General features: G+C 42.3%; 1 protein-coding gene across 4 annotated transcripts in view; it reads left to right on the plus strand.

Annotated features, from left to right (window-relative positions):
* asap1a (ArfGAP with SH3 domain, ankyrin repeat and PH domain 1a) overlaps positions 1 to 22,341 on the plus strand; it is a 210,372-nt gene that overhangs the window by 115,204 nt on the left and 72,827 nt on the right. For all 4 annotated transcript variants that reach the window (XM_045226714.1, XM_045226717.1, XM_045226716.1 and 1 more), the window contains 5 exons: positions 9,882 to 9,931; positions 10,107 to 10,236; positions 18,923 to 19,008; positions 19,586 to 19,661; positions 19,839 to 19,925. In XM_045226714.1, coding sequence (XP_045082649.1) covers positions 9,882 to 9,931; positions 10,107 to 10,236; positions 18,923 to 19,008; positions 19,586 to 19,661; positions 19,839 to 19,925 — 429 coding nt within the window. The remainder of the gene's footprint in view (positions 1 to 9,881; positions 9,932 to 10,106; positions 10,237 to 18,922; positions 19,009 to 19,585; positions 19,662 to 19,838; positions 19,926 to 22,341) is intronic.

Consider the following 22,341-nt stretch of genomic DNA (forward strand, 5'->3'; position numbering starts at 1 on the left):
CAACGACCCTAAGCACACAGCCAAGACAACGCAGGAGTGGCTTCGGGACAAGTCTCTGAATGTCCTTGAGTGGCCCAGCCAGAGTCCGCACTTAAACCTGATCGAACGTCTCTGGAGATACCTAAAAATAGCTGTGCAGCAACGCTCCCCATCCAACCTGACAGAGCTTGGTATCAAGTTTAACACCCAATCTCACCAAAATGTCCGCTCCCACATAGACTGTATGCGGGAGGTTCGAGACAACCAGTAAGTAGTGAAATACTTCCTTGTTTCCAATGTGACCAGATTTGGTTGGATTTCCAATCCATCAGTCGTATCAAACGGTCTATTAAATCCATCCCAATCAGCATCTGCTCGGTGTCCATGCTAGTCACGTCCACAGGATGGACAAGTGACACGCTTTCGAAGTTCAGTTTTAGTAGGATACGCTTGGTAAGAGGCGAGGTGTCCTGAGTGAAACATCGAAGTTTAGTGTCGCATCGTTCTGTTTTTAACCAACGTTTCGCTGGGTCCACTGTCGTTTTGAGTTCATCCAGCAAAGTATGAGATATGAGGGAAATAGTCAAACCTGAATCTATCAGTGCATCACAGGTCAGACAGTCCTCTAAGACAGCTTTGAGGTATGGCTTGTTCGAGTCGGTATTTCTTGTCATATTCCCAACAAAGTGGAGTGGGTTGGCAGAACGGAGTGGTGAGTTATCTATGTCGATTTTTAAGACAGATTGCTGTACTTCGTGACCCAGTGGGTCCTCTATCGGAATGGGAGAGGAATCAGCTGTTGCAACGCTGCTTACCTTGTGCGTCGCAACATCTATATCATGGTCTCTAGACAAAGCTTATGGGCTTGTGTCTAGATCGAGCGGGCCCTGGACTGGGATTTAAGTGAGGGCGGGGTTAAGGTGAACGTTTCCGACCTCGCAAATGATGTTAATTTCGGGGGACCCATTCTCCGGCAATTTCGCGCCTAGTCATGGTGACTTATCTTTTCCCTCTTTCTCAAATTTTTTTCGCTGAAGTACATCTCTTATCAAAGCTTCAGAGAGCTTTGAGTTACGTTTTAGTCTTCATCGAACCCTTTGTTACTCTTGTTACGCTTGTTACCCTTGTTCCCTGACCATTTGTGAGGGTTAGATGCAGGAATGTAGCGGCCAGATCGACCTCTGTGGGACCTGTTTGGTTGGGGACGTTCTTTGTAGCTATCGTTACTGCGGTAGTCATCAGTAGGGTATGTACGTGGTAGCCGCACACCTGGTGCGTCATCTTTCTCCGCTCCTGTCCCTGATGCCGCATCCTCCAACTGGAGTGATTGCACCCCCCCCCCCCAATCTTGAAAACCGAGGTGTCCGGGCTCTTAGCCCGGCCCGCTTTGGATGCATCAAAAGCTGTGCTTGCATGCTCTCGGAGTGCCGAGTTTGGCAAACCAACGTGGGCAGTAGGGCCCAAGTAGTTAATGAAGTTGGGATACATGTTTGACAGAAACATTTGTTTGAATGGTAATAAATCTTCCATTTCTGTTTCAGTGAGCATGCCAAAGTAAGTTGAAAGAAGCCTATGATAGTAGTTGTGGTCCTCTGTAGCTCAGCTGGTAGAGCACGGCGCTTGTAACGCCAAGGTAGTGGGTTCGATCCCCGGGACCACCCATACACAAAAATGTATGCACGCATGACTGTAAGTCGCTTTGGATAAAAGCGTCTGCTAAATGGCATATTATTATTATTATAGTAGGCTTGTGGGTGTTCATTCCGAGCTTGTTTGACAGTGTTAGCCAGTGAGCTGTTGTGTTTGCGAGTCGCAGAACCACTGAATTCTATTTTCAAAGCTGTGGCAAGTGTAGCGTAGTTGTTTTGCACGTGTTGCTGTTGTAGACGGATGAACCTTGTCACGTGTCTGTTGGACGTTCGCTTCAACAGATATAGCCTGTCAGTATCCGTAGCGTTCAGGTAGCCATCCAAGGCATCCTCTATGTCTGCTAAGAACGTCTCAGTGTCGTTTGGCTTACCTGGAACGGGGTCAAAGATGCTGAAGTTTTTGACGATTTTGTCAAGGCGTTCCGTGCCAAGTGCGCGGGGAGTGTCTGCTTCCTCCCGTGGGGAATTTATGACCGAAGGGCCAAGCGGAAGAGCCAAATTGAAGTGTTGTTGGTGAAGAGGCGCCATGTTACTCTGGGCCGAATGACCAATATGAAAAGACTGAGGGACCCCTAAGAGAGGTGAAGTCTGAAAGTCTGTCGTCTACACTCCTTCATTCCCCAGGCTCTGGTTGCGAGCTTGGTTGCTCAATTGGGTAGTCACGCGGTAGCGCATGGCTGTTCTGGAGTTCCTCCAGATGGTACCTAAGGGTGGTGTTCTGCTGCATCGCAGAGTCCACTTGGGAGCTGAGGGTATTTATTTTAGACCAGTGAGTGTCGCAGTTGCTCCGTTCGGCCTTATACTTATCGGTCATGGTTTGCAGGGAGAGATCTTGAGTGTGGAGCGAGAGATTCAGTGATGAGATGTCCACCGCTTGCTTAGAGGTCAAGTTTTCCAACGTCCATACCTGGGTTCTCTCATCGTTCATTCAGTCAGCGACTTCAATGAGTTACGCTGTTTTGTCATCCAACTTGGTCAAGGTGTTCATTAACGGATCGTCTTTGGTCTGCAGCTTTTTGAATAGAACAATATTGCTTTGAGTGGTGTCATTTAAAACTGCTTGCAGGGCATCAAGTGGTCACCCTTGTTTTTAGCTAGCTCGTCATATTAATCTAGTTTTGCGTGGATTTCGTCGTATTTCTGTTGGCTATATCGAGTTGTTCTTGTAGAAAACTGATTTGTTCGAGAGTTTGTGCTCGTTCTTCGTCATAAGTGTTTGCCAGATCTTTTAATTGATACGTTCTCAAATGCCGCTCCTCGGCTAGCAGCATCTTGTCTTTGTCAGCTTTTGTCATTAGCTTCCTGGTTCTCTCCACCTGTCCCTTCATCTCAGTAGTTTCTTGCTCGTGCTTCTGCTGAGCACAGCGGTATTGGACCAATGCCCATCTCTGCTGGTGGGCATAGTTCAGGGCTAAACTGGAGAGAACCTTCACAAGGCCTGTGCCTGCCGGCCTATTTTGGAGGGCGTCTGTCGCGATTTCTGCAGTTTTTTCGCTTATGGCATTGTGATCTAACATTCTTAATGTCAGAGTGGTGTGTGTGGATGAGTAAGGAATCAAGCGCAGGAAACCAGGAGGACTTTAACTGAACTTTAGTAAAGTCCGACACGACAAAAGACGTCAACCCAACCGGGTGGCGCAAACAAATTACGCACCAAACACTGTGCGGAGAAAACAAGAAAAGGCGCACGCAGTGCGAACTCTCGAATACCACATACGAGAGACTCAAAATACTAGAGTACAAGCTGACAACAAAACAATCACGCATAACACCTGACCCAAACACACGAAACTAAATAGGGAAACAATTAAGACACAAATAAGGGACAGGTGTTATGAACAGACAAAACCAAACGAACATGAAACATAGAACGGTGGCAGCTAGTACTCCGGAGACGACGACCGCCGAAGCCTGCCCGAACAAGGAAGAGGAGCAGCCTCGGCCGAAACCGTGACACTTAACCTCGGCATAGTTTGGATTTGCATCGCTGCTGACGTCAGCGATCAATCTTTCTGTGGGTGAGGGTTCACTTATTAGCGGGGGAATGGATGGCACCCCCTCTGATAGCTTGCTCATTTTGATGATTATTAGTTGTTTAAACTTATGTACAATTTTGGGTTTTAAGCTGCAAAAATGATTTTATTTGGTTTACAGACGTCAATGAATCATCAATACTGGATCAGTAATGTTGGAGTTGGCTTTTAACAAATTTGCAAAAGCAATTAAACTTGAATTAACCTGATAGCATTGTTGTATCTAGGTTAATATGGAAAAGTTTAAATTGTCTCCTTTGTTGAACCAAATCAATCTGGATCTCATCCAAATGATCAACCTGAAAAGGTATGTTCGGCAATTTAACTTATTAAATTGAATGAGACAATGATATCCAATCATTTGAGATTTGCTGGGTATCCTAAGTGTAACTAGTAGTTCAAATGTGAGTATACATTCACCACCGGGGTACTTTTTCCTAAGGGCTGGAAACACGTGGGATTCCCGTGAAGGCGGGACTTCGTTCAATACTGGACCAGTATTGTTGGAGTTGGCCCAATGAGCTTTGCAAAAGCAAATTGAATGGATTAATCAATGATAATGATCAATCATACCTGTATAGGCTATCTGGGAATTAAACTTTAATTAACCTGAAAAGCGTTGCTGTATCTAGGTAAATGTGGAGAAAATGTAAAATGTAAATGTTGACCTTATCCAAATGACCAACCCTGAAAAAGGTTTGTTTGGCGATTCACCTTCCCGGTTAAATCGAATGAGACAATGATATCCAACCAGTTGAGATTGGATTGATATTTACATTTACATTTTAGTCATTTAGCAGATGCTCTTATCCAGAGCGACTTACAGTTAGTGAGTGCATACATTTTTCATATCATACAGTATAACCTGTTGTAACAGTGGGTTAAGAGAGTGCCCTCACATTGATTGTTTCAAAAATAATTATTGGTGATTCTTCACCACCAGAGGTCGCTGATCGCAGAAAGCTGAAATCAAACGGGAGTCCCGAGGGGTGGAACTTCCGTTGGAACAAAGGGATAAACAAAAATTGCTGCTCTCCCTTTGTTAGCTTAGCATCTAGTGTAATGCTACCCTAATTTCCATGCACACACAGGGTACCCTTTAACAAGGAAAGGGGTTTATTAATGATGTCTCATGTTAACCCTTTCGACGATTCTTTTGCTAGCAATGTTTTACCGGAACACGCGGAAACATAAAATAAATGTTTTTGCCGTTGGTCTTACTCAAGCTACTGAAGCGCGATAGACAGAGAGATAATGCTTTGCTTCGTCCAACAACTATATCTTCTCAAATTTCTTTAATTGACTGGCCCATATGTCCTAGCTCAAGAAATGAATACTGACCGAGTCTACTCGCTTCTGAAACGCGAGATAGTAACACGGTTGGCTCAACTTTGTCTATTTCTCTTGATAACTGCATTGACTGGATCATATGTCCTAGCTCGTAGTAATCAGTAAATCCCCTGCACACTGACCTTTCGTCAGATATAGAACACCGGAGTCAATCTCTCCCTACAAGTATCTGGATGAAAAGGGACCACACACACGCCACTCTCAACAACAATCCTGCCTACAGCGCTATTGGTGTACAACGTATCTTGCTACACAATTCCTATAGACTGAATTCAACAGTAAGACCTAGTTCTATCTTAGACTCCTCGCACGGGGGCTCCAATATGTCGTGACGTGCCTTTCATTATTGTGATGACTATTATTTATCGAATAATTACCTGATATGTTTAATTGCCACAATATGAAATTAATCATCTGACAATTAACTCATTAGGAATTTGGGGAACCACGGGAAAAGTGGGAAGGGTCGATTGGGCCTTCTCTTTTCTGATGACCTTTTAGATTTAAGGTTCAGATGTAAGGCTCAGATTGTCCACAAGAGGTCACAATGTCCTTCTTCTTAGTCGTCTGTTTACTTTCACTCGTTCTGGAAGTGGTCTTCTGAGGATGGCTAATCAGCCGTGTCGATGATCCCCTGTGGGGTGATGAGAGCAGTGTAGTAGACGATGGTTTGAAGAGAGTAACAGGATGGTCCCACTTAAATTCACCTTCTTAGAAACAGTACTTAGAACTGCTACTCAGCCGTAACATTGATTGTTAGTGGAGGCAACTTTGTCGTCTTCACCTCGTGTTGATTTTCAGGGTCAGCTGCAGCTTGAGGTCCGTCTAGTCTTTTATGTATTCTGGTAAAGAGGGGCGTTTCCGTCATACTGACACGCTCTCTGAGCTCCCTCGGACGTGGCTAGTTACGAGGCAAAAGTATTATTATCACTATGATTTTGTTAGAAAGCTGAAATCACATTCCTATCTTTACGGAAACATTGTCTTCCTCCTTGATATTTTCTACACAACGTAAAGGATGAAAACCTGATATCTTCAAGTCACAATGTTTTCATTATAACGCCTTTCTAAAAAAAATTATGACATCACAAAATATACATACATTTTCCATATTCCATTTCTCATCATTACCAACATTTGGATGTTGAAATATATTGTCCCAATGTTCATTGTTTGATGTTGAAGTTTTTGGCGGCAAAAGTCTCGGAAACAAAGGACATTCCTTTCACCATACTAGAGGGCCAGAGATAGCTTCTCCTATCTCTATTTTATGGCAGTATTAAGGCATCAAGACCGGCAATAAGGCACCCCCCCCCCGTAGGTAAGAGGGTCTGGTTGTTGTCGGGCATTTACCAAGATGATATGAGGTCTTTGATCCTCACCCAGGGAGAGTCATGACACTAAAATCATGATCAAAATTGGTAATACAACTATCAAAAGGTGCAGAAATATGGGCATGTACTCTCCTTTTATGCATTTGTCATCCAACAATTGGATCAGGGATACACATCAAATCAAATATTGTTCATAATAAAAAATAAAATGGAAAGTAAGCACACTGTGTGCAGGATACAATCGTATCATCACAATCCAATTCCATTTATTCAATATGTAGGATGGTCTGCTGACAGGTTGGTAGACTTTCCATCACTGAGCAGAAACACAAACCCCAATAGAAATAATGAAAGGTCAATACAGTGGAGGAACACAACTGATATGAATGTACAGTATAGGCCTGAACGCACACCAAAGAATAGCTCTCTGTACTGGAAGGTCACAGTGTTGGAGATGACGATTTAGCACCAACACAAAGTCACTTAGAAGTAACCAAACGTAATTCTCTTCATCTCTACACGTCCGCGATGTTGTAAAAAATCATAAAAATAAGACAGTCCCCATTGCCTATATCTTTCCCTATATTGTACAGTCGTGGTCAAATGTTTTGAGAATGACACAAATATTAATTTTCACAAAGTCTGCTGCCTCAGTTTTTATGATGGCAATTTGCATATACTCCAGAATGTTATGAAGAGTGATCAGCTGAATTGCAATTAATTGCGAAGTCCCTCTTTGCCATGAAAATGAACTTAATCCCCCCAAAAAATGTCCACTGCATTTCAACCCTGCCACAAAAGGACCAGCTGACATCATGTCAGTGATTCTCTCGTTAACACAGGTGAGAGTGTTGACGAGGACAAGGCTGGAGATCACTCTGTCATGCTGATTAAGTTAGAATAACAGACTGGAAGCTTTAAAAGGAGGGTGGTGCTTGAAATCATTGTTCTTCCTCTGTTAACCATGGTTACCTACAAGGAAACACGTGCCGTCATCATTGCTTTGCATAAAAAGGGCTTCACAGGCAAGGATATTGCTGCTAGTAAGATTGCACCTAAATCAACCATTTATCAGATTATCAAGAACTTCAAGGAGAGAGGTTCAATTGTTGTGAAGAAGGCTTCAGGGCACCCAAGAAAGTCCAGCAAGCGCCAGGACCGTCTCCGAAAGTTGATCCAGCTGCGGGATCAGGGCACCACCAGTGCAGAGCTTGCTCAGGAATGGCAGCAGACAGGTGTGAGTGCATCTGCACGCACAGTGAGGCGAAGACTTTTGGAGGATGGCCAGGTGTCAAGAAGGGCAGCAAAGAAGCCACGAAGGAAAACATCAGGGACAGACTGATATTCTGCAAAAGGTACAGGGATTGGACTGCTGAGGACTGGGGTAAAGTCCTTTTCTCTGATGAATCCCCTTTCCGATTGTTTCGGGCATCCGGAAAACACCTTGTCCGGAGAAGACAAGGTGAGCGCTACCATCAGTCCTGTGTCATGCCAACAGTAAAGCATCCTGAGACCCCTGCTTAGCCACTATTGACTTAAAAAGCCAAACGTAACATAATAACTGCCAATTAATTTCCAGCAATGTTGCCCCTGTCTGTTTGGAGCGCGCGTTTGTCTATCACTCTGTATGTAACCAGTTAGCGATGCTAATGATAACGGTCCTGTGGGTAGACAGACTTTCCCCCAAAACCTCAAATTATTGTTAACTGGTAGGCTTACTTGACATAACTATATTGTCCCCTCCTGCCCCTTGGACTTTGTTGTTTCTCTATGAATAATTATAATATTGAGAATAAAAAAGAGAAAAAGATGCAAAACCAGGAAATATAAAACGGAGAAAACAGAATTCGGGAAAATACGAAATACAATTTTATGTGGTCTCTTAAAGTTGTTATATGACCGGGTATAATAATATTCCATTTAGCAGACGCTTTTATCCAAAGCGACTTACAGTCATGCGTGCATACATTTTTGTGTATGGGTGGTCCCGGGGATCGAACCCACTACCTTGGCGTTACAAGCGCCGTGCTCTACCAGCTGAGCTACAGAGGACCATACTGGCAGAGTTGTTATTTGACCGGGTATATTGGCAGAGTTGTTATTTGACCGGGTATATTGGCAGAGTTGTTATTTGACCGGGTATATTGGCAGAGTAGTTATTTGACCGGGTATATTGGCAGAGTAGTTATTTGACCGGGTATATTGGCAGAGTTGTCATTTGACCGGGTATATTGGCAGAGTTGTTATTTGACCGGGTATATTGGCAGAGTTGTTATTTGACCGGGTATATTGGCAGAGTTGTCATTTGACCGGGTATATTGGCAGAGTTGTCATTTGACCGGGTATATTGGCAGAGTTGTCATTTGACCGGGTATATTGGCAGAGTTGTCATTTGACCAGGTATATTGGCAGAGTTGATATTTGACCGGGTATATTGGCAGAGTTGTTATTTGACCGGGTATGTTGGCAGAGTTGTTATTTGACCGGGTATATTGACAGAGTTGTTATATGACTGGGTATATAATAATAATAATAATAATATGCCATTTAGCAGACGCTTTTATCCAAAGCAACTTACAGTCATGCGTGCATACATTTTTTGTGTATGGGTGGTCCCGGGGATCGAACCCACTACCTTGGCGTTACAAGCGCCGTGCTCTACCAGCTGAGCTACAGAGGACACCTGTACACCTGTTGTGACATATTGCGTTATTTTACGGCTGGTTATGACACCTACATAGTGTCAAAACCCACATTTATTCAAATTAGTTTTTTCCCTGCCAAGAAGTTTGCATTCGTTTTAAAGTTGGTTTCTTAACTCCTTTGTTGTTGTTGTACTGAATTCTTTACAGTCATGAAGCATTATGACCATCCTGTGTCACTTTTCTTGGACTAAGAAACACTTTGACACTGTCAAGAAGCATTATGACATCATAATCATATAAGCCAGATAGGCCTATCACATACATGCCCTTATATCAGTCATCAGAGGGTGTCTTGTCCTGCTCCTGAAATCTGCATTCATCCCAGTCATCATAAACAGAGCATTGGGGTAGGTGCATGTAGACATCAATGTGTGTGCCATTACAATGATCATTTAATATGGTCAACATTTTTTTATAATATACAACATAAACATACTGTTGACACGTAGGCTATGGTGTAATGGAATGTTTTGCCTTGTGTGGTAGGTTTTGTGGGTTTTTTCACTCTTATGTAGGTGTCATAACCAGCCATAGAATAACGCAATGTATGTCACAACAGGTCTAAATGTGTCATGACAGTGTTCTGACCATATTCTAACAGGTTATGACAAGTTATGTCAGCTACCAAAAAGTGTTACCAAAAAAATTAGTAGCTTGCCATATGTTTCTATTTTTTTTTAAATAGCTCTAATGCTAGTAAAGGTTGAAGACCCCTATTCTATAGGTACCATTAACCACAGTTCCAAAAAAGCGGTTGTACATGATTGAGAAAAACTGTAATATCGATTTATTTGCAATGATTTGATTGGATTCTTTCCTCTTCATCTTTAGGATATAAAGAAGCCGTTTGACAAGGCATGGAAGGACTATGAGGCCAAGTTGTAAGTTTGCTTTACTGTGTTTACTTGTGTGCGTGCATGTGCTTGTGAGTCAACTTTTTATTTTATTTGTATGTCTCATTATCAAACCATTATCGAAAGCATGACCTATTGTATTCCTGTGACTGTATTTCACTGTGATCCTTACCTTGAGTGGAATTCTGGATTTTTCCCCCAGCACCAAGATTGAGAAGGAGAAGCGGGAGCATGCTAAACAACATGGGATGATCCGGACTGAGATTACCGGAGCTGAGATTGCAGAGGAGATGGAGAAGGAGCGACGTCTCTTCCAGTTACAGATGTGCGAGGTCAGTGAGTTTGTGTGCTTGCGTGTGGATGTGATAATACAGTTGAAGTCGGAAGTTTACATACACTTAGGTTGGAGTCATTAGAACTCGTTTTTCAACCACTCCACAAATTTCTTGTTAACAAACTATAGTTTTGACAAGTCGGTTAGGACATCTACTTTGTGCATGACACAAGTAATTTTTCCAACAATTGTTTACAGACAGATTATTTCACTTATAATTCACTGTATCACAATTCCAGTGGGTCAGAAGTTTACATACACTAAGTTGACTTTGCCTTTAAACAGCTTGGTAAATTCCAGAAAATGATGTCATGGCTTTAGAAGCTTCTGATAGGCTAATTGACATCATTTGAGTCAATTGGAGGTGTACCTGTGGATGTATTTCAAGGCCTACCTTCAAACTCAGTGCCTCTTTGCTTGACATCATGGGAAAATCAAAAGACATCAGCCAAGACCTCAGAATTTATTTTTGTAGACCTCCACAAGTCTAGTTCATCCTTGGGAGCAATTTTCAAACACCTGAAGGTACCACGTTCATCTTTCCAAACAATAGTACGCTAGTATAAACACCATGGGACCACGCAGCCGTTGTACCGCTCAGGAAAGAGACACGTTTTGTCTCCTAGAGATGAATGTACTTTGATGTGAAAAGTGCAAATCAATCCCAGAACAACAGCAAAGGACCTTGTGAAGATGCTGGAGGAAACAGGTACAAAAGTATCTATATCCACAGTAAAACAAGTCCTATATCAACATAACCTGAAAGGCTGCTCAGCAAGGAAGAAGCCACTGCTCCAAAACCGCCATAAACTACGGTTTGCAACTGCACATGGGGACAAAGATCTTACTTTTTGGAGAAATGTCCTCTGGTCTGATGAAACAAAACTAGAACTGTTTGGCCATAATGACCATTGTTATGTTTGGAGGAAAAGGGGGCGGCTTGCAAGCCGATGAACACCATCCCAACCGTGAAGCACGGGGGCTTAAGAACAACAAAGTCAAGGGATTGGAGTGGCCATCACAAAGCCCTGACCTGAATCCTATAGAAAATGTGTGGGCAGAACTGAAAAAGCATGTGCGAGCAAGGAGGCCTGCAAACCAGACTCAGTTTCACCAGCTCTGTCAGGAGGAATGGGCCAAAATTCACCCAACTTATTGTGGGAAGCTTGTGGAAGGCTACCCGAAACATTTGACCCAAGTTAAACAATTTAAAGGCAATGCTACCAAATACTAATTGAGTGTATGTAAACTTCTGACCCACTGGGAATGTGATGAAAGAAATAAAAGCTGAAATAAATAATTCTCTCTACTATTATTCTGACATTTCACATTCTTAAAATAAAGTGGTGGTCCTAACTGACCTAAGACAGGGAATTTGTACTAGGATTAAATGTCATGAATTGGGAAAAACTGAGTTTGTATTTGGCTAAGGTGTATGTAAACTTCTGACTTCAACTGAATGTGCACGCTCACACACAAATATGGACGGATGCACACATTTTTCTCATGCTTTGCTTTATCTTCTTGCTCGTCCTCCACTCTGTAAGTTGCACTGAACCAAAATATAAAAAGCAACATGTAAAGTGTTGGTCTCATGTTTCATGAGCTGAAATAAAAGATCCCAGACATTTTTCATACGCACAGAAAGCTTATTTCTCTCAAGTTTTGTGCACAAATTTGTTTACATCCCTGTTATTGAGCATTTCTCCTTTGCCAAGGTAATCCATCCACCTGAGAGGTGTGGCATATCAAGAAGCCGATTAAACAGCATGATTATTACACAGGTGCACCTTGTGCTGGGAAAAATAAAAGGCCCCTCTAAAATATGCAGTTTTGTCACACAAAATGCCACAGTTGTCTCAAGTTTTGAGGGAGCGTGCAATTGGCATGCTGACTGCAGGAATGTCCACCAGAGCTGTTGCCAGTGGGAAAATGCTCACCTTTGATGGCCACTGGCACGATGGAGAAGTGTGCTCTTCACGGATGAAGCAGCCACAAGTGTCAGTAAGAGTGTCCATGATTGAGTCTTTGAATGAAGAGATAGAGATAAAACTGTCCAGTTTGAGTGTTTTTTGCAGCTCCTTCCAGTCGCTTGCTGCAGCCAACTGAAAAGAGGAGCGACCTGGGGATGTGTGTGCTTTGGGGACCTTTAACAGAATGTGACTGGCAGAACGGGTGTTGTATGTGGAGGAGGAGGGTTGCAGTAGGTATCTCAGATAGGGGGTTGTGGAGAACTAAGAGGGAGGGTTTTATAAATAAGCATCAACCAGTGGGACTTGCGTCGGGTATACAGAGATGGCCAGTTTATAGAGGAGTATACAGTAAATTCTGAAAGTATTCAGATCCCTTGACTTTTTCCACATTTTGTTACAGCCTTATTCTAAAATGTATTAAATAGATTTTTTTCTTCTCAATCTACACACAATACCCCATAATGATCCTGACTAGTCTCCCAGTCCCTGCCGCTGAAAAACATCACCACAGCATGATGCTGCTGCCACCACCATGCTTCACCGTAGGGATGGTGCCAGGTTTCCTCCAGAAGTGACGCTTGGCATTCAGGCCGAAGAGTTCAATTTTAGTTTAATCAGACCAGAGAATCTTGCATCGGCAAGGTAGAACAGTTGTCTCTGGTAAGACAAGGGGTGTCGGTCTGTGTATATTTGTAAATCTAATATTAAGGAAGTCTCTAGGTTTTGCTTGCCTTATCTCATGATAAGCTGTAGACCACACTATTTACCAAGATAGTTTATCTATATTTTTCTGTTTATTTACCACCACAAACCGATGCTGGCACTAAGACCGCACTCAACGAGCTGTATAAGGCCATAAGCAAACAAGAAAATGCTCATCCAGAGGCGGCACTCCTAGTGGCCGGGGACTTTAATGCATGGAAACTTACATCCGTTCTATCTCATTTCTACCAGCATGTTAAATGTGCAACCAGAGGGAAAAAAACTCTAGACCACCTTTACTCCACACACAGAGACGCATACAAAGCTCTCCCCCGCCCTCCATTTGGCAAATCTGACCATAATTCTATCTTCCTGATTCCTGCTTACAAGCAAAAACTAAAGCAGGAAGTCCCAGTGCTTGCTCAGTACAGAAGTGGTCAGATGACGCATATGCTAAGCTACAGGACTGTTTTGCTAGCACATACTGGAATATTTTCCGGGATTCTTCCGATGGCATTGAGGAGTACACCACATCAGTCACTGGCTTCATCAATAAGTGCATCGATGACATCGTCCCCACAGTAACCGTACATTCCTCAACCAGAAGCCATTGATTACAGGCAACATCCGCACTGAGCTAAAGGGTAGAGCTGCCGCTTTCAAGGAGCAGGACTCTAACCTGGACGCTTATAAGAAATCAAGCTATGCCCTCCGACGAACCATCAAACAGGCAAAGCGTCAATACAGGACTAAGATCGAATCGTACTGACCTACAAACGCAATGGTCAGAAGACTGCCAACAATTCCTCATTCTATATTTTATTCAGGTTATCTACTTTTTATACTTTCTAGTTTAAACTAGAAATGTCTGGGGTCAAGAAACATACGGGTTCGCCCACCAAAATGGGAACTAAATGCCAGAAAACCGAAGTTACTACTGATGCTAGCTTTAGCAACGCCATTTCGCTAGCTTTAGCTGAACAACAAGACCGGATGGAGGCGGTGGTTACACGTGCTGTTGGTGCAGCAATTCAAGGAGATAGGGATCAAGTTGCACCCACATGGGATCAGTTCGGGCGCTAATAGAAAAGGTGGATCGCATTCAGACTGCTGCAAGGGGCTTAAAAAGGGATGTGAACCCCAGCACTTTGGAACTTGAGAAGATGCGGTTCAAGACAGATGCAGTAACGTGAGGGTCACGGGGATTGCTACAAACAAGGGAGGGTGGTGTTGCAATTGATTTCCTGCAAGAAATTCTCCCCAAATGGATTCCGTCACTTGGTACTACTTCGATTCAAATGGAATGGGCCCACAGGATCTACAACCAAAATGCAAAGAAGGACAACCCCCGGACCATGGTCTTCAAGTTCTCAGATATCAAGACCGCAACGCTATTCTACAAGGAGCACGTGAAGCAAGAAAGAATGCACCCATCCATGATGCCGGGAGAACCATACGTTTTTATGCGGACTACAGGGCCTTCACAAATCAGCGAAGGAAAGCATTCGCAGATGTCCAGAGGGAATTGTACTCGCAGGGCATACCATCTTTTCTGATCTATCCCGCCACCCTGCAACTTACTTTCAATGGTGAGCAGCTCTCCTTCACCTCGGCAAAAGAGGCAGAGGAATTTCGGAGAAGTCTCCCCGGTGACAGGTGAAGGAAAGCGAGTGCTTTCCTTTACGGATGCCGAGGAAGTGCCCGGACAGCAGGATGACAAGCAGTCGCAGAATGAAACTGGAGCAACAGGGAGCTAAAGATGCAGTTTACCGGCTAGCTAACATTTAGTTGACTACTCAACTCTTATCTATCTTTGTTTTGGACAGGAACTTCTCCTAGTACCGGGACCGAAAATGGAGGAAACTTTCCTTCACTGTTGGAGCTAAGGACATTAGCTGGCTAGCGGAGATGGAGGCTGGTTCAACCTGTTGACTTTACTTTGGATGGTTTATTTTATTTCATTATTATAATTATTTAGTACCGGATTATAAAAATATGCTAATGTTTTCACTGTTTGAACCCATGGATTTGCACTTATCTTGGTTACATGTCACTGCTTATCGAAGGTAAATCTGAACCACTTTCAGTTCAACTCGTAATTGTCAGGATTGTTTTTGACAATGGTTAAGCTGTCTCTTTTACCCCTGAATGTCCGTGGTTTGAATGCGAAAATTAAGAGAACTAAATGTTTAGACTTACTGCACTGTAAAAATATTGATATTGCATTTATCCAGCAATCTCATTTGCGAGTAGAAGATATCTCTCGCTTACAGGATAAGGTTTATAAATGTCCGTTGATTAATGCATGTAATACATGAAACACAACAGCTGGACACACTGAGATGCTGAGAAGACTTTTGACAGGCTTGAATGGCTGTACCCGTGGGCTGTCTTGGAGAAATGTTGTTTGGCAAAGAATTTTATCGATATGGTTCGTGTGTTATATGCTAACCCTGTTGCTATGATTTCTACTAATGGCATACGCTCAAGTTCATTCCCTATTTTTCAGGGATGTAGACAAGGAGATGGCCTATCCCCAAAGTTATTCATTTTGTTGCTAGAGCTTTTAACACAACATCTAAGACAATGTAATTACATCTCCTATACTGATTAATTAAATCTTCCTCTCATATCACTATATGTGGATGATATTCTCCTATACATGACAGATATTCAGAATTCAATTTCATCTTTATATCCATATTTGAACAATTCAAATTGCTGTCCGGGTATAAGATAAATTGGACAAAATCAGCATTAATGTTACTGAATGAAGCAGCAAAGAAAGTTTCACTTCCCTCAACAATTCCTATGAAAACACAGTTCACTTATTTGGGTAGTAGTATACAAACATCTCTGCATGGTCTGGTGAAGTTTAATTATGAGAAAACTTACAAGGAGGTTGAACGAGATTTAACCGTTTGGGAGAAGTTGCCTGCTTCTTTACAAACTAGGGTCACTTCTATAAAGATGAATGTGTTGCCATGTATTAGTTTCCTGAGCATGACGATCCCACTCCCTCCACCAGTAGGTTATTGGGGAATGATTGATACATTTATACGTAAATACCTTTGGAATGGCAAACATCCAAAGATTAGGTTTGAGGTGTTACAACGACAGAAGTGTAATGGTGGACTTGCATTACCAAATTTTTTTATTTACCACCAAACTTTCCAGTTACGCCCACTTAGATCATGGTTTGATCAGTCTACATCAGCCTTTATTGAGGAATAACTTGTTTCACCTACTAGATTGCAGGATGTGTTATTTTCTGGTATATCTAATAAGAAATGCATGCTGTATTTTGGTACTATTATTTCTAATAAAATAGAGAATTTTAGGAAGGTTGAGAAGTGTGTAAGTGGTAACTGGAAATGGCATCTCAATACCCTTCTGAGGCCCTGTGTAGCTCAGTTGGTAGAGCATGGCGCTTGCAACGCCAGGGTAGTGGGTTCGTTTCCCACGGGGGGCCATGAAAATGTATGCGTTCACTAACTGTAAGTCGCTCTGGATAAGAGCGTCTGCTAAATGACTAAAATGTAAATGTAAATAACAAGGCTATTACTTCCGGTAATAAACCTTTTGAGTCTAGAGCCTGGTCTGCAAAAGGGGTCAATATTCAACTCAAAGGCTCTTCTTAGTTTTCAGGAACTTCGTCTTGATTTGATTTGCCAGGGTCTTCATTCTTTCTATATCTTAGACTACGGTCAGAGCTTCCTGTCTATGGGGTTCTATATCTTAGACTACGGTCAGCGCTTCGTGCCTATGGGGTTCTATATCTTAGACTACGGTCAGCGCTTCATGCCTATGGGGTTCTATATCTTAGACTACGGTCAGCGCCTCCTATCTATGAGCTTCTATATCTTATACTACGGTCAGCGTTTCATGCCTATGCGGTTCTACATCTTAGACTACGGTCAGCGCTTCATGCCTATGGGGTTCTACATCGTAGACTACGGTCAGCGCTTCGTGCCTATGGGGTTCTATATCTTAGACTACAAAAGGGGAAGAGTGTAATTTTATTTTTGCCCTTGTGACCCAATAAAAAACTATTGTTCACAAAAAAATAACTGTTTTCGCTTTGTCATTATGGGGTATTGTGTGTAGATTGATGACCTTTGTTTTGGAGGTGTTCAGAACATGGTGAACTGCAGAGAAAGCTTTGTTGTAGAGCGTTTAACACAAAATCCGGGGAGGGGCCAGCTGAATATGACTGTATCATCTGCATATAAATGGATGAGAGAGCTTCCTATTGCTTGAGTTATGTTGTTGATGTAAATTGAGAAGAGTGTGGGGCCTGGGATCGAGCCTTGGAGTACTCCCTTGGTGACAGGCAGTGGCTGAGACAGCAGATGTTCTGACTTTGCACACTGCACTCTTTGAAAAAGGTAGTTAGCAAACCAGGCCAAAGACCCCTCAGAGACACCAATACTCCTTAGCCGACCCACAAGAATGGAATGGTCTACCATATCAAAAGCTTTGCCAAGTCAATAAAAATAGCAGCACAAAATTGCTTAGAAGTAAGGGCAATGGTGACATCATTTAAGACCTTTAAGGTTGCAGTGACACATCCATAACCTGAGCGGAAACCAGATTGCATTCCAGAGAGAATACTATAGACATCAAGAAAGCCAGTCAGTTGATTATTGACAAGTTTTTCCAACACTTTTGATAAACAGGGAAAGTTCGAAATTGGCGTATAACATTTAGAATCAGCTTGATCGCCCCCTTTAAATAAAGGATGCACCGTGGTTGCCTTCCAAGCACTGGGAACCTCCCCAGAGAGGAGAGATAGGCTCCGCAATGATAGGGGCTGCAACCTTAAATAATTTTTTTTTTCTAAACCATCTGACCCAGATGTTTTTTGGGGGTCAGGTTTAAGGAGCTCCTTTAGCACAGCAGATTGCCACCTGGATAGTGTTGTCTGAACAGGTACAAAGCCAAGGTTGGTCATTTACTGATACCTGCAGTTCTGGAATGTTTGCTCAGGAGTATAATAAATTGTCTGATTCCTCCTGATGACCTGGATGAAATTATGTGATCCTTCCTTAACCCAGTTGACTACTTTAAGAGGTTGAAACCCCTTGAAGGTAATTTCCATGCTAAAACGGGTTCTATCCATCCAGAATCCTCTTTCTACCCCTATGAGCTTTCCACAGTGCTAAAGTGAGTGTCGCTGTCCACTGTGAATCAACCAGTGCAACTGTCTGTGGTGCGGTAGTGAGTGCATGTGTTTTCTGTGCTGAGGTGGGTGACTCTGTCCATGGTGCTGAACTGGAAACGCCTGTCTTCTGTCCTTTAGCTTGTGGCCCTGTCCATGGTGCTGAACTGGCAACACCTGTCTTCTGTCCTTTAGCTTGTGGCCCTGTCCATGGTGCTGAACTGGAAACACCTGTTATGTCCTTTATCTTGTGGCCCTGTCCATGGTGCTGAACTGGAAACACCTGTCTTCTGTCCTTTAGCTTGTGGCCCTGTCCATGGTGCTGAAGGGGGTGGCCTTCGGGCATGGCTAGAAGGTATCCAGCTTTTGTCAAAATTTCCAGCTTTTGTCAAACCCTAACCCTTTTCCTAACCTTAACCTAATGTTCCTAACCTGCTACGTTAATTATCCTAACCTGCTGCGTAAGTTCTCCTAACCTGCTACGAAAAGTTAAATCTGATGTTAATTTGACAAAATCTGGATCCCTTCTAGCCATGACCGTGTCCTTCAGCCACACCTCTCTTGGTGACAAACCCTTTTCATCTTGATCAGCCACAACAGCTTGATGCCCAGGAATGTACAAGACAATTCTTGCTTATTACTCACAACTCACCGAGCATGCACGCGCACACTACAATTCACCAAGCACACGCAAACATTGGAAAAATACTTTGTGATTTGTGTGCCAAACAATTGAAAAGTTTAGATGACTGGTTTCTGCCTTTCTTATGCAACTAAAGTTTTTACAATTGTTTTGTGTAAGAGGCTTTCATTGCAAATATCTTCCATCTTTCTTCATGTCCCAACAGTACCTGATCAAAGTGAATGAGATCAAAACTAAGAAGGGAGTTGACCTGCTCCAGAACCTCATAAAGTACTACCATGCACAGTGCAAGTAAGTATACTGACATAACTTCCAGCACATACTTAAATGCCTTGTTTTCACCAGAAAAGGCAGTGTTGATCAATCAATCAATATCTTTATTGTCCCAATTGGGACATTTGTAGTCAGTCAGGTTTGCAACATTAAAACAACACTAAAAACAATAACAACCATTCAACAGATGTACACATAAGATAAATAGTATGAGATCAGTTACACTCTTAAAATCATCAAATAGGAGCCGTTTATTTGTGCCCCATGCTGATTATGGGATGTATTGTGAGTGGAAGAGTTGAGTGGTTTTGGGTTACTTAGTACTCCCTCAACCAACAATATGTGGCTATCAGTGTTGTTGTCGGGTTAGCAGTTGCGGTTAAAATATCAACTTCCGTAAGATTGCTGCATGGCAAAGGCAACACAAGTGTTGGAATAGTCAAGCATATGTGATTGACAAACAACTTGTCAGACTCCTCCATGTTAGATAACTGGACTTCAGACTGCAAACCATTGTAGTGTGAAAGCAAAACGTATTAAAAAATATATGTTGATATGCTTATGCTAGAATACCGGACTACTCTTTATTTTTCAGCTTTTTTCAGGATGGATTGAAAACCGCAGACAAGTTAAAGCAGTATATTGAGAAGCTTGCAGCTGACCTGTATAATGTAGGTGACATCTACATTTTAAATGTGAAAATGATTAGAGAAAAGGCTGTTAGTCTCTCTGCTGTATGGCTTTATGTTTTCATCTATATCTATCCAATCAGTGTATGTGGTGATTTGGTTGTCACTGACGGGGATTTGATAGTAATTTTAGTGATGTGAATGGTTCTCACTCCACAGATAAAGCAGACCCAGGATGAGGAGAAGAAGCAGTTGACGGCCCTAAGAGACCTCATTAAATCATCTCTGCAGCTGGACCAAAAGGAGGTAGCCTTTTTTGTCTAATAAACCATGGGAGTGCAGCAGGGCACCATACTTGGACCAATATTCATTTGGATTATGGACCCTAGTATTGGCCTGCCTATGCCATATTGTTGACTTTTATAGTGTGATTTGCTATATTATTTGTATCCTTTGGTAATGCTCTAACATTTCTCTAAGATACAGCTGTTGTCTTAAACATAAATAATCTTCTATGACCATATCTACCTGCTAACATTGACAAGAGAGGTTCTCAGTGAAAAGGATATCCTTTCATTCTTACTCATATTACCTAAGACCATCCATTCCTTCTACCTCCATACGTCCCTTCCTCATCTGCCTCAAACTCATAAGAACCATAACACAAGCCCTATGCCATTTCAACAGTCCATTGTTCTATACTTTTCTGCATAAGAAGTGCAATAACAGTAATGGAGCAAGTCTTTCATGTCTCATACCCACTGAGCCGGGTTTTCCACAGCGGCCAGGGAAACACTGTCATGTCCAGCGGGAGGTACTGTACATGCTGTATCCAGCAGTGACATAAAATGTGTATGAGATTAAGTCTCTCCCCTAATGTATCTCCCACTTGGTGCGCACTGCAGTTCCACAAAAGTGTACCTGATAATAGACCTCAGGTATGCCACATTTATTCACCCAACATCAGGTACCAACTCAGTGGCCTTGTGGTTAGTGTCTGCCCTGAGATGAATTTAAAAAATGTATTGCTCTGGATTTTTTGGGGTTTTGCCCCCCTCTATCCTTGACTTTTTCTACATGAGTCTATATAGCACATTGTCGTTGTTAGAATCTTAATATAACAAACAGACCGCACTCAACGAGCTGTATCAGGCCATAAGCAAACAAGAAAATGCTCATCCAGAAGCGGCACTCCTAGTGGCCAGGGACTTTAATGTAGGAAAACTTCAATCTGTTTTACCTAATTTCTACCAGCATGTTACGTGTAACCAGAGGAGAAAAATAAATTGCTACAAAATCTGAACGAAAACGACTCCGATTGTGGGGAAGAAATTAATATGACATCTCTGATGATTGATTATTCTTCTGATTCTGAGTTTACGACTCAGAGGCCTAAACAAAAAAAAAAACAGAACGGTGGGCACTGAGCAGATGCCTGCGCAACCACCAAATGAAACGGTGAGACAGGAGAGAGGAAGGGATGGCACCGTTTGGATAGAACAAGCCGGTGACAATGCTACGGGCCGATTATCAGCACATAATGTCATCACTGAGAGAGCAGGCCCTACAACGCACTCACCAGCTTTCGTTGTTTATGTGACATGGACATGCTCCAACTGATGCCATTGCGTGAACACACACCATGTAAGCACGAGCTGACAATAATTGACTATTTTTGACTGCTGTCATATCAACACATATTCATTATAATGCCATTAATGCTTTTGTGCTGAGTTTCACTATTTATCAAGCACACTTAGCGCTTATAATGATATTTATATACTGATATATACTGATGTTTTCATCATTTGACCGTGCATCTTGCTGACCTTGAATCTTGGTGGTTAGGGTATTATTTAAATTGTTGTCTTTATAAAAATAAGCTGTTACCGCGTTCCAACACATATGCTTTCTGTTTCATAGTTGTACGAAAGGCACAAATAAAATTGATTGAAAACTTTAAAATTGTGGTTTTTGTTTTAGTTTTTTACATATAGCCTACAGCAGGGGTCTCCAACAGGTAGATCGTGAACTACCAGTAGCTCGCAGCCCACCTATTAGTAGCTCGCCAATTAATTCGGAATGTACATGGATTTTTTCATTTGATATATCGCAAACTGTCTTAAACATCCAAACTCCTGCCTGCTATCCAATCAAAGCCACATTATACCACCCCTGGTTAGCCACTATTGGCTTAAAAAGCCAAACGTAACACAATATCTGCCAATTAATTTCCAGCAATATTGCCCCTGTCTGTCTTGTTTGGTGCGCGCGTTTGTTTATCACTCCTCCATATGTAGCCAGTTAGAGATGCTAATGATAACTGTCTTGTGGGTAGACAGAAACACTTTCCCCAAAAACCTTCTCAAATTAAATGTTAACGGGGAAGTTCACCCAAAAGCACTTCTGGGCCCTTTATAACACTTGCCTGGCTGTTTGTCAGTACCCTAGACAGTTTTCAGGTCCATTGTTTGAGTATTTTGTTAAGTTGCGTCAATTCAAATCTGGTATTAGGAACAAAAGAGGTCAATACACGTCTTCTAAATAGACTAGTATTTTAATTAATGCAAACACTTCAATGGTAAATATGATGTTCGTATATACGGGCTCCCTGAAATACCACGCAGGGCAGACAGAGAACTAATCCATTGTTATGAGTTCTCCTTAAAATACTCTTGTCAGTTTTTAGTTCCCGCTCTCTGTTGGGCCTATCAGGGTAGAG

The sequence above is a fragment of the Coregonus clupeaformis genome, chromosome 18 (genome assembly GCF_020615455.1).
Source record: "Coregonus clupeaformis isolate EN_2021a chromosome 18, ASM2061545v1, whole genome shotgun sequence".
NCBI lineage: Eukaryota > Metazoa > Chordata > Actinopteri > Salmoniformes > Salmonidae > Coregonus > Coregonus clupeaformis.